This window comes from Salvelinus fontinalis, chromosome 33 (genome assembly GCF_029448725.1).
Source record: "Salvelinus fontinalis isolate EN_2023a chromosome 33, ASM2944872v1, whole genome shotgun sequence".
NCBI lineage: Eukaryota > Metazoa > Chordata > Actinopteri > Salmoniformes > Salmonidae > Salvelinus > Salvelinus fontinalis.
In genome coordinates, this window is record NC_074697.1 from 10,716,470 (window position 1) to 10,729,593 (window position 13,124).

The following is a 13,124-nucleotide window of genomic DNA, read 5'->3' on the forward strand; positions in this document are numbered from 1 at the left end:
AGCCTGGTCCTGGGGAAGAAAGAACAATGGCGTCTGCAACATACAACCCTGCTCCACTATAGCAACATGAATCATTAAATAAACACATTACCCACCTGAGAGACTCACAGTGGGAATGTTTACAAAAAGAGAAATAGACACACATGCACACACACGATGAAGGAACTTAATCAGCTTTATAGAGACTTGAATTATATTTGAGTAAACAACACTGGGACACACACTGAATACATTATCTGGATCCACAGAGAACCACTGTTAGAATGGACCCATGAGACAAACACTTCTGTTTCCACAGAGAACCACTGTTAGAATGGACCCATGAGACAAACACTTCTGTTTCCACAGAGAACCACTGTTAGAATGGACCCATGAGACAAACACTTCTGTTTCCACAGAGAACCACTGTTAGAATGGACCCATGAGACAAACACTTCTGTTTCCACAGATAACCACTATTAGTATGGACCCAAGTGACAAACACTTCTGTTTCCACAGAGAACCACTGTTAGTATGGACCCAAGAGACAAACACTTCTGTTTCCACAGAGAACCACTGTTAGTATGGACCCAAGTGACAAACACTTCTGTTTCCACAGAGAACCACCGTTAGTATGGACCCAAGAGACAAACACTTCTGTTTCCACAGAGAACCACTGTTAGTATGGACCCAAGAGACAAACACTTCTGTTTCCACAGAGAACCACTGTTAGTATGGACCCAAGAGACAAACACTTCTGTTTCCACAGAGAACCACTGTTAGTATGGACCTAAGAGACAAACACTTCTGTTTCCACAGAGAAAGTAATATATTATATCAACAGTGGTGGTGGTGGTGCATGACTGTTCAGATATTTGGGGATTTTGCACCTCAATGATTCTGGTGAATCCACACCCAGGATGAAGCATTAACTTAAACACAGACACATTGGGCAGAGGGGACACGACATAAACTCATTAATGGCTCCTGGGGTATTATTAACATAAAATAAGCTTGTTTACAAAGGGAAAACTAAGTCCAGTCTCCTCTTCTCTTCTGTCTCCTGAAGACAGACCTTATTATAGCCAATCAAAAAACACTTCACCCACCTCAATGACCAATCAACAGACAACAACTGCAGCTATGAGGTCATTTACATATATACACATATATTAGATCCCTATTACTGAGGCTAGGAAGACACAGATACATCACCAGTAAACACACACACATAATAATATATCGTGTTTTCAGGCCCACAGAACAAGACATAAACTAATGGGAAAGAGAGAGAGAGAGAGAGGGAACGAGGAGGAAGGGAGGGAAAGAGAGTGGAATGAGAAGGGAGAGGGAGAGAGAGAGGGGAATGAGGAGGGAGAGAGAGGAATGAGGAATGAGAGATAGAGATGGGAATGAGGAGTAGGGGGAGAGAGAGGGGAATGAGGAGGAAGAGAGAGAGATGGGGAATGAGGAGGAAGGGAGGGAAAGAGAGCGGAATGAGGAGGGAGAGAGAGAGAGGGGAATGAGGAATAAGAGAGATAGAGATGGGAATGAGGAGTAGGGAGAGAGAGAGGGGAATGAGAAGGGAGGTAGAGGGGGGGAATGAGGAGGAAGAGAGAGAGATGGGGAATGAGGAGGAAGGGAGGGAAAGAGAGCGGAATGAGGAGGGAGAGAGAGAGAGGGGAATGAGGAATAAGAGAGATAGAGATGGGAATGAGGAGTAGGGAGAGAGAGAGGGGAATGAGAAGGGAGGTAGAGGGGGGGAATGAGGAGGAAGAGAGAGAGATGGGGAATGAGGAGGAAGGGAGGGAAAGAGAGCGGAATGAGGAGGGAGAGAGAGAGAGGGGAATGAGGAATAAGAGAGATAGAGATGGGAATGAGGAGTAGGGAGAGAGAGAGGGGAATGAGAAGGGAGAGAAAGAGGAGAGATGAGGAGGGATAGAGAGAAAGAGGGGAATGAGGAGGGAGGTAGAGAGAGAGGGGAATGAGGAGGGAGGTAGAGAGAGAGGGGAATGAGGAGGGAGAGAGAGAGAGAGATGGTAATGAGAAGCAAGAGAGAGAGAGATGGTAATGAGAAGCAAGAGAGAGAGAGATGGGAATGAGAAGCGAGAGAGAGGGGGGAATGAGAGAGAGAGAGGGGAATGAGGAGGGAGAGAGAGAGAGAGGGGAATGAGGAGGGAGGGAGAGAGAGAGAGAGAGAGAGAGAGAGAGAGAGAGAGAGAGGGGAATGAGGAGGGCGAGAGAGAGAGAGAGAGAGGGGGGAATGAGGAGGGAGAGAGAGAGAGAGAGAGAGAGAGAGAGAGGGGCATGAGGAGGGAGAGAGAGTTGAATGAGGAGGGAGAGAGAGAGAGAGTGAATGAAGAGGGAGAGAGCGAGAGCGGGGGAATGAGGAGGGAGAGAGCGGGGGAATGAGGAGGGAGAGAAAGGGGAATGAGGAGGGAGAGAGAGAGTTGGCGGAATGAGGAGGGAGAGAGAGAGAGGGGGAATGAGGAGGGAGAGAGAGAGGGGGGAATGAGGGGGGAGAGAGAGAGAGAGATATAGGGGAATGAGGAGAGAGAGAGATAGAGGGGAATGAGGAGGGGGAGAGAGGGGAATGATGAGGGAGAGAGATAGAGATGGGAATGAGGAGTAGGGAGAGAGATAGGGGAATGAGGAGGAAGAGAGAGAGATGGGGAATGAGGAGGGAGATTGAGGAATGCGAGAGATAAAGATGGGAATGAGGAGTAGGGAGAGAGAGAGGGGAATGAGGAGGAGAGAGAGAGAGAGAGAGATAGAGATGGGAATGAGTAGGGAGAGAGAGAGGGGAATGAGGAGGAAGAGAGAGAGATGGGGAATGAGGGGGAAGGGAGGGAAATAGAGCGGAATGAGGAGGGAGAGGGGAATGAGGAGGGATATTGAGGAATGAGAGAGATAAATATGGGAATGAGGAGGGAGAGAGAGGGAATGAGGAGGGAGGTAGATAGAGAGAGGGGAATGAGGAGGGAGAGAGAGGGAATGAGGAGGGAGAGAGAGGGAATGAGGAGGGAGAGAGAGAGAGGGACTGAGGAGCGAGAGAGAGAGAGAGAGAGGGGAATGAGGAGCGAGAGAGAGAGAGAGGGGAATGAGGAGGGAGAGAGAGAGAGATAGGGGGATGAGGAGGTAGAGAGAGAGAGAGGGGAAATGAGGAGGGAGAGAGAGAGAGATGGGAATGCGAAGGGAGAGAGGGAGAGGGGAATGCGAAGGGAGATAGAGAGGGGAATGTGGAGGGAGGTAGAGAGGGGAATGAGGAGGGAGAGAGAGAGAGAGAGGGGAATGAGGAGGCAGAGAGAGACAGAGAGGGGAATGGAGGGAGAGAGAGAGAGAGTGAGTGAATGAAGTGGGAGAGAGAGAGAGAGGGGGAATGAGGAGGGAGAGAGAGGGGGAATGAGGAGGGAGAGAGAGGGGGAATGAGGGGGGAGAGAGAGAGAGGGGGGGAATGAGGAGGGATAGAGATAGAGGGGAATGAAGAGGCAGGAAGAGAGAGAGGGGAATGAGGAGGGAGAGAGAGAGAGAGGGAGTGAGGTGGGAGAGAGAGAGGGAATGAGGAGGGAGGGAGAGAGAGAGAGGGAATGAGGAGGGAGAGAGAGAGAGAGGGAATGAGGAGGGAGGGAGAGAGAGAGAGAGAGAGAGGAAATGAGGAGGGGGAGAGAGGGGAATGAGAAGGGAGAGAGAGAGGGAATGAGGAGGGAGAGAGAGAGAGGCAATGAGGAGGGAGAGAGAGAGAGGCAATGAGGAGGGAGAGAGAGAGAGGGGAATGAGGAGGGAGAGAGAGAGGAATGAGGAGGGAAAGAGAGAGAGGAATGAGGAGGGAAAGAGAGAGAGGAATGAGGAGGAGGAAGAGAAGGGCTAAATTATTTAACACAAAAGGGGAAATTTCATTGATTTGAAAGGTGGTGGTTTCTAAGCAACTGCATACACTAGCAAAACCGAGGAGTGAGCAGCCACCGGCCAACACACACACTAGCAAGCACACACACACACAAAGACAGAGCAGCTGTTCAGGTAGATAGAGGAGAGAGCAGAGAGGGAGAAAGAAAGAGAGAGAGTTACCTGGTTGAGTTTCTTCCATAGGTTGAGGACAGGAGAGAGGCCATTGGACCAGATCTCTCTGTCAAACTTTGATCCTGCTGCTACCGAGCGGCTCAGAATCCTCAGCTGGGAGATCACCTGGAGACAGACAAACAGACAGACAGACAGACCAGACCAGACCAGACCAGACCAGACAGACAGACAGACAGACAGACAGACGGAGGAGTTAATTCGTGTGTGGACAATGACCTTGACAGTTCAGCATAGTACATCAATCAGTCCATCCAGCCGTCCAATCATTGGACAGATAAAAAAAAAAAAAACAGACCAGCAGAGAAGTTTATACTCTGATAGTAGAGATAGGGTTTCTGTTCTGAGGTGTCGTGTGTGTGTGTGTGTGTGTGTGTGTGTGTGTGTGTGTGTCTCTCTCTGTGTGTCTCTGTGTGTCTCTCTCTCTCTGTGTGTGTGTGTGTGTGTGTGTGTGTGTGTGTGTGTGTGTGTGTGTGTGTGTGTGTGTGTGTGTGTGTGTGTGTGTGTGTGTGTGTGTGTGTGTGTGTTTGGTGCTCTGTGGAGATTAGAGGGAGAGACGGTCTGATAAATGGGTTTAATTTGGTCTGGGTGAACTCTCCACCTGCTTTATCAGCCCCACTCAGGAGCGAGTCAGAGGATACACTCCTAGGAAAGCAGATGCTATCTAGAACCTTAAAGGGTCTTCGGCTGTCTCCATAGGAGAACCCATTGAAGAACTATTTTTGGGTGCCGGTAGAACCATTTTGTTTCCAGGTAGAATCCTTTTGGGTTCCATGAAGAACCCGTTTTAAAGAGGGTTCTAACTGGAACCAAAATGGGTTCTACATGGAAACAAAAAGGGTTATCCTATGGGAACAGCCAAAGAACCCTATTGGAACCCTTTGTTTCTAAGAGTGTAGAGAGAGTTTAGCGGGGGGAAGAGAAGAAGGGTGAGGAGAACAAATTCACGTCAGGACTAGGCTAATTCTAATTTAAATTAACCCAGATTTTAAAAATGGCTTTCTGAGGTGTTGCTTAACTTCAGATGAATTAGTTCTAGACTAGGGAGTCCCATACTAAAGTAAGGACTAACCAGTTCATCTTTGTTAAGCCTAATTAAAAACCTGGGATGGGACACTAATACACAAGCATGTTGTGTTAGGTTGCAGATGCCAAAAACCTCAAGCTGATCAGTACTCAAGCTGATCAGTAGGAAAGGGCCTTCCCCGAAGAGAGTCATATAAAAGCCTTGGCTAAAGCAAACACATGTCAGCTGTATTTTCTTTGTACAGTGCCTTCGGAAAGTATTCAGACTCATTGACTTTTCCCACATTTTGTTACGTTACATACAGCCTTATTCAAAAATTGATTAAAACGTTTTCCCCCCTCATCAGTCTATACACAATACCCCATAATGAAAAAGTATAAACAGGTTATTAGAAATGATTACATTTACATAAGTATTCAGACCCTTTACTCAGTACTTTGTTGAATCACCTTTGGCAGCGATTACAGCATCGAGTCTTCTTGGGTATGATGCTACAAGCTTGGCAAACCTGTATTTGGGGAGTTTCTCCCATTCTTCTCTGCAGATCCTCTCAAGCTCTGTCAGGTTGGATGGGGAGCGTTGCCTCACAGCTATTTTAAGGTCTCTCCAGAGATGTTCGATCGGGTTCAAGTCCGGGCCACTCAAGGACATTCAGAGACTTGTCCCGAAGCCACTCCTGCGCTGTGTCTTGGCTGTGTGCTCGTTGTCCTGCTGGAAGGAGAACCTCCGCCCCAGTCTGAGGTCCTGAGCGCTCTGGAACAGGTTTTCATCTAGGATCTCTGTACTTGCTCCGTTCATCTTTCCCTCGATCCTGACTAGTCTCCCAGTCCCTGCAGCTGAAAAAGACCCCCCATAACATGATGCTGCCACTACCATGCTTCACCATAGGGATGGTGCCAGGTTTCCTCCAGACATGATGCTTGGCTTTCAAGCTAAAGAGTTTAATCCTGGTTTCATCAGACCAGAGAATCTGTTTCTCATGGTCTGAGAGTCTTTAGGTGCCTTTTGGTAAACTCCAAGGGGGTTGTCATGTGCCTTTTACTGAGGAATGGCTTCTGTCTGGCCACTCTACCATAAAGGCATGATTGGTGGATTGCTGCAGAGATGGTTGTCCTTCTGGAAGGTTCTCCCATCTCCACAAAGGAACTCTAGAGCTCTGTCAGAGTGACCATCAGGTTCTTGGTTACCTCCCTGACCAAGGCGCTTCTCCCCCGATTGCTCAGTTGGCTGGGCGGCCAGCTCTAGGAAGAGTCTTGGTGTTTCCAAGCATCTTCCATTTAAAAATGATGGAGGCCAATGTGTTCTTGGGGACCCTCAATCCAGCAGAAATTGTTTGGTACTCTTCCCCAGATCTGTGCCTCAAGACAATCCTGTCTCAGAGCTCTACGGATACTTCCTTTGACCTCATGGCTTGGTTTTTGCTCTGACATGCACTGTCAACTGGGGAACCTTATATAGACAGGTTTTTCCTTTTCCAAATCATGTCCAATCAAATGAATTTACCACAGGTGGCCTCCAATCAAGTTGTAGAAACATCTCAAGGATGATTCATGGAAACAGAATGCACCTGATCTCAATTTCGAGTCTCATAGCAAAGGGTCTGAATACTTATCTAAATAAGGTATCTGTTTTTTATTTTTAATACATTTGCAAACATTCCTAAGAACTTGTTTTCACTTTGTCATTAAGGGGTATTGTGTGTAAATTACTGAGTTTTTTATTTATTTAATCCATTTTAGAATAAGGCTGTAACGTAACAAAACGTGGAAAAAGTCAAGGTGTCTGAATACTTTCCGAAGGCACTGTACATACAGAAAGGGTCATGGAAATTGATTTAATCAAAATTATTCAGTGTGTTTCTCCTGTCTATAACCACCCTTCTGTCTGAAATTGCTGGTGCTCTTTGATCATTATTATCAGGTTCAGCTTAAGCCTTCAGTTAGCTCTAGATTAGCTCTAATTGTCCTTCTGGAAATCAGACTTGTTAAATCTAGACTAGGGCAAGTCTGAAACCATGTTAAACCACATCTGAGAAATGCCATTTCAGTTAGTCCAGTTAAAAAGTGCAATTTAGTCTAAAATTAGGCTTAATCTGTTTCCGTAAAACCGCCCCCGTAATTTGAATAAATAATAGTTGATCTGTTGCATTAGACTCAATGCTTTTGACCATGTTGGGATGTATCCCAGGCCTGCTGGATATGTCATCCCACCACTGTCCCAGAGTCTGTTTGGGCTATTTCTTTCTCAACAAGCGGACCAATAGAATAGGTCAACTCATCTACTATGGGTGATAGTATATTGACATAGGCTAGTGATGCTGTTCTTTACTCAACTTTCAGGTTTTTAATGTCACATATATAAGTATATCGAAATGCCTTTCTAAGTAACTCAAAACACAACAATAAAAAAAGGAAAAGCAAATATATCTTCAACATTCATTAGAATTTGGTAAGACTTGGATGTTGTGTTAATATGAATGACCATAATGTAGACACACTAATCAGGTTGTGCACCCAATTCATATGGTTCTGGAGAATTTCTCAAAATGTCCGGTAAATTAAAATGCTGCCGGTCAAATATCCACCGCCATATTTTACAAACAGACGCAGGCACACACACAGCAAGCTCTGGTAGCCTATTCAGAGAGAGCCAAACCCAGAGGAGTTTTAATACCTGTTAAAGTCCATTCACCCAGACTAGTTACAGGGCTTTAGGAAAGTATTCAGACCCTTTGACTTTGTGGACTATCCTGCATACAGTCAGTTGACTTACACCACACAAATCTTCTGTTTCACAATGGAAGGTTGCAGATGCCAAAAACCTCAAGCTGATCAGTACTTGTAGGGAAAGAGGGATGGGCCTTCCCTGAAGAGGGTCAGGGTAGTGCGTGTAGATTGATGAGCAAATGTTTTTATTTAATCCATTTTAGAAGAGCGCTGTAACTTAACAAAATGTGGAAAAAGTCAAGGGGTCTGAACACTTTCCAAATGAACTGTATATTTATACATAAAGCATGCTAGTTATATAGAGGAGACTAGTTAAATAGAGCAGACTAGTTAAATTCAAATATAGAGCAGACTAGTTATATAGAGGAGACTAGTTAAATAGAGCAGACTAGTTAAATTCATATATAGAGCAGACTAGTTATATAGAGGAGACTAGTTAAATAGAGGAGACTAGTTATATAGCGCAGAGTAATGATATTCATATTTAGAGCAGACTAGCTATATTAATATATAGAGCAGACTAGATATATTCATATACAGAGCAGACTAGTTATATAGAGCAGACTAGATATATAGAGCAGACTAGATATATTCATATATAGAGCAGACTAGATATATTCATATATAGAGCAGACTAGTTATATAGAGCAGACTAGATATATAGAGCAGACTATATATATTCATATATAGAGCAGACTAGTTATATAGAGCAGACTAGATATATAGAGCAGACTAGATATATTCATATATAGAGCAGACTAGATATATTCATATACAGAGCAGACTAGCTATACAGTGATCCCTCGCCACTTCGCGGTTCACTTATCGCGGATTCGCTATTTCGCGGATTTTCATAATGCATATTTTTTTTTTTTTTGGTGCATTGTGCTCTGCATTCTGATTCGCTAAAAACTCACTCCCGCTTCTTGTATCAAAACATGTTACGAATTGTGCTATCATTTTGTCGTCTCGTGCAGTTATGTGTACGTACATCGCTTAGCAACCATGGTGCGAATGGCCACTGAACTTAAGCGAGTAGCTGAGGAATGGGACCCTTTGATGAGCCGTTCATTACAGTTCTCCAACGTAATCGATGGTGGCATGTCGGTGTACAAGGATCTTTTTGCAAAGAAGAAAAAAGAGCGACAACAGCTGCCTATCACTATGTTCTTCTCCCGAACAAACACACCTGCACCGCGGGCTTCAGAAGAAGAGAACACTGCAGAGCGCAGTCAGGATGCAGCGGCCCAGTCTGAAGAGCAGTGAAACGGCCTACACGTGAGTCACTGTATTTGTATACATGTAATAGTTGCTAATTGTAAAAAAAAAAAAAAAAATCTATTTCGCGGATTTCACTTATCGCGGGTCATTTTCGGAACGTAACCCCCGCGATAAACGAGGGATTACTGTACTCATATATAGAGCAGACTAGTTATATTCATATATAGAGCAGACTAGATATATTCATATACAGAGCAGACTAGCTATATTCATATATAGAGCAGACTAGATATATTCATATACAGAGCATACTAGTTATATTCACATACAGGAAGAGAGCAGACTAGTTATATTCATATATAGAGCAGACTAGATATATTCAAATATAGAGCAGACTAGTTATATTCATATATAGAGCAGACTAGATATATTCATATATAGAGCAGACTAGATATAATCATATAGAGAGCAGACTAGATATAATCATATAGAGAGCAGACTAGATATATTCATATATAGAGCAGACTAGTTATATTCATATATAGAGCAGACTAGATATAATCATATATAGAGCAGACTAGATATATGCATATACAGAGAAGACAAGTTATATTCACATACAGGAATAGAGGAGACTAGTTATATTCATATATAGAGCAGACTAGATATAGTCATATATAGAGCAGACTAGATATAGTCATATATAGAGCAGACTAGATATATTCATATACAAAGCAGACTAGATATAGTCATATATAGAGCAGACTAGTTATATTCATATATAGAGCAGACTAGATATATTCATATACAGAGCAAACTAGTTATATAGAGCAGACTAGTTATACAGAGCAGATTGGTTATATAGAGCAGACTAGTTAAATTCATATATAGAGCAGACTAGTTATATTCATATATAGAGCAGAAAAGTTATATTCATATATAGAGCAGAGTAGCTATATTCATATATAGAGCAGACTAGTTATATAGAGCAGACTAGTTAAATTCATATATAGAGCAGACTATTTATATAGAGCAGACTAGTTATACAGAGCAGACTAGTTATATAGAGCAGACTAGTTATATTCATATATAGAGCAGACTAGATATATTCATTTACAGAGCAGACAAGTTATATTCATATACAGAGCAGACTAGTTATATAGAGCAGACTAGATATATAGAGCAGACTAGCTATACAGATCAGACTAGTTATATAGAGCAGACTAGTTATATTCATATATAGAGCAGACTAGTTATACAGAGCAGACTAGTTATATAGAGCAGACAAGTTATATTCATATATAGAGCAGACTAGTTATATAGAGCATACTAGTTAAATTCATATATAGAGCAGACTAGTTATACAGAGCAGACTAGTTATATAGAGCAGACTAGTTATATAGAGCAGACTAGTTATATAGAGCAGACTAGTTATATAGAGCAGACTAGTTAAATTCATATATAGAGCAGACTTGATATATCCATATATAGAGCAGACTAGTTATATAGAGCAGACTAGTTATATAGAGCAGACTAGTTAAATTCATATATAGAGCAGACTAGTTACATTGAGCAGACTAGTTATATAGAGCAGATTAGTTAAATTCATATATAGAGCAGACTGGTTAAATTCATATATAGAGCAGACTAGCTATATAGAGCAGACTAGTTAAATTCATAAATAGAGCAGACTAGTTATATAGAGCAGACTAGTTATACAGAGCAGGCTAGTTATATAGAGCAGACTAGATATATTCATATATAGAGCAGACTAGATATATTCATATACAGAGCAGACAAGTTATATTCATATACAGAGCAGACTAGTTATATAGATCAGACTAGTTATACAGAGCAGACTAGTTATATAGAGCAGACTAGTTAAATTAATATATAGAGCAGACTAGTTATATTCATATATAGAGCAGACTAGTTATATTCATATATAGAGCAGACTAGCTATATTCATATATAGAGCATACTAGTTAAATTCAGATATAGAGCAGACTAGTTATACAGATCAGACTAGTTATATAGAGCAGACTAGTTATATTCATATATAGTACATACTAGTTATACAGAGCAGACTAGTTATATAGAGCAGACTAGTTATATTCATATATAGAGCAGACTAGTTATATAGAGCATACTAGTTAAATTCACATATAGAGCAGACTAGTTATACAGAGCATACTAGTTATATAGAGCAGACTAGTTATATGGAGCAGACTAGTTATATCGAGCCGACTAGTTATATAGAGCAGACTAGTTATATAGAGCAGACTAGTTATATTCATATTTAGAGCATACTAGCTATATTCATATATAGAGCAGACTAGTTATATTCATATATAGAGCAGACTAGTTATATTCATATATAGAGCAGACTAGTTATACAGAGCAGACTAGTTATATTCATATATAGAGCATACTAGATATATTCGTATATAGAGCAGACTAGGTATATAGAGCAGACTCGTTATATTCATATATAGAGCAGACTAGTTATATTCATATATAGAGCAGACTAGATATATAGAGCAGACTAGATATATTCATATATAGAGCAGACTAGTTATATAGAGCAGACTAGTTATACAGAGCAGGCTAGTTATACAGAGCATACTAGTTATATTCACATACAGGAATAGAGCAGACTAGTTACATTCACATACAGGAATAGAGCAGACTAGTTATATTCACATACAGGAATAGAGCAGACTAGTTATATTCACATACAGGAATAGAGCAGACTAGTTACATTCACATACAGGAATAGAGCAGACTAGTTATATTCACATACAGGAATAGAGCAGACTAGTTATATTCACATACAGGAATAGAGCAGACTAGTTATATTCACATACAGGAATAGAGCAGACTAGTTATATTCACATACAGGAATAGAGCAGACTAGTTATATTCACATACAGGAATAGAGCAGACTAGTTACATTCACATACAGGAATAGAGCAGACTAGCTATATTCATATACAGAGCATACTAGTTATATTCATATATAGAGCATACTAGTTATATTCATATATAGAGCATACTAGTTATATAGAGCAGACTAGCTATATTCATATATAGAGCAGACTAGTTATATTCACATACAGAGCATACTAGTTATATTCATATATAGAGCAGACTAGCTATATTCATATATAGAGCAGACTAGTTATATTCACATACAGAGCAGACTAGTTATATTCATATATAGAGCAGACTAGCTATATTCATATATAGAGCATACTAGTTATATTCATATATAGAGCATACTAGTTATATAGAGCAGACTAGTTATATAGAGCAGACTAGTTATATTCATATATAGAGCAGACTAGTTATATTCATATACAGAGCATACTAGCTATATTCATATATAGAGCAGACTAGCTATATTCATATATAGAGCAGACTAGGTATATAGAGCAGACTAGTTATATTCATATATAGAGCAGACTAGATATGTTCATATATAGAGCAGACTAGTTATATAGAGCAGACTAGCTATATTTATATATAGAGCAGACTAGTTATATTCATATATAGAGCAGACTAGTTATACAGAGCAGACTAGTTATATTCATATATAGAGCATACTAGTTATATTGATATATAGAGCAGACTAGTTATACAGAGCATACTAGTTATATTCATATATAGAGCAGACTAGTTATATTGATATATAGAGCAGACTAGTTATATAGAGCATACTAGTTATATAGAGCAGACTAGCTATATTCATATAAAGATCAGACTAGTTATACAGAGCAGACTAGTCATACAGAGCAGACTAGTCATATTCATATATAGAGCAGACTAGCTATACAGAGCAGACTAGTTATATTCATATATAGAGCAGACTAGTTATATTCACATATCGAGCAGACTAGCTATATTCATATATAGAGCAGACTAGTTATACAGAGCAGACTAGTCATATTCATATATAGAGCAGACTAGTTATATTCATATATAGAGCAGACTAGATATACAGAGCAGACTAGTTATATTCATATATAGAGCAGACTAGATATAATCATATATAGAGCAGACTAGATATATTCATATACAGAGCAGACAAGTTA

At 41.0% G+C, this 13,124-nt stretch overlaps 1 protein-coding gene across 1 annotated transcript in view; it reads right to left on the reverse strand.

The window, feature by feature from the left end:
* LOC129832520 (cytoplasmic dynein 2 heavy chain 1-like) overlaps positions 1–13,124 on the reverse strand; it is an 88,212-nt gene that overhangs the window by 23,528 nt on the left and 51,560 nt on the right. The window contains exon 8 of the mRNA XM_055896640.1: positions 4,048–4,164. Within this exon, the coding sequence (XP_055752615.1) occupies positions 4,048–4,164 (117 nt within the window). The remainder of the gene's footprint in view (positions 1–4,047; positions 4,165–13,124) is intronic.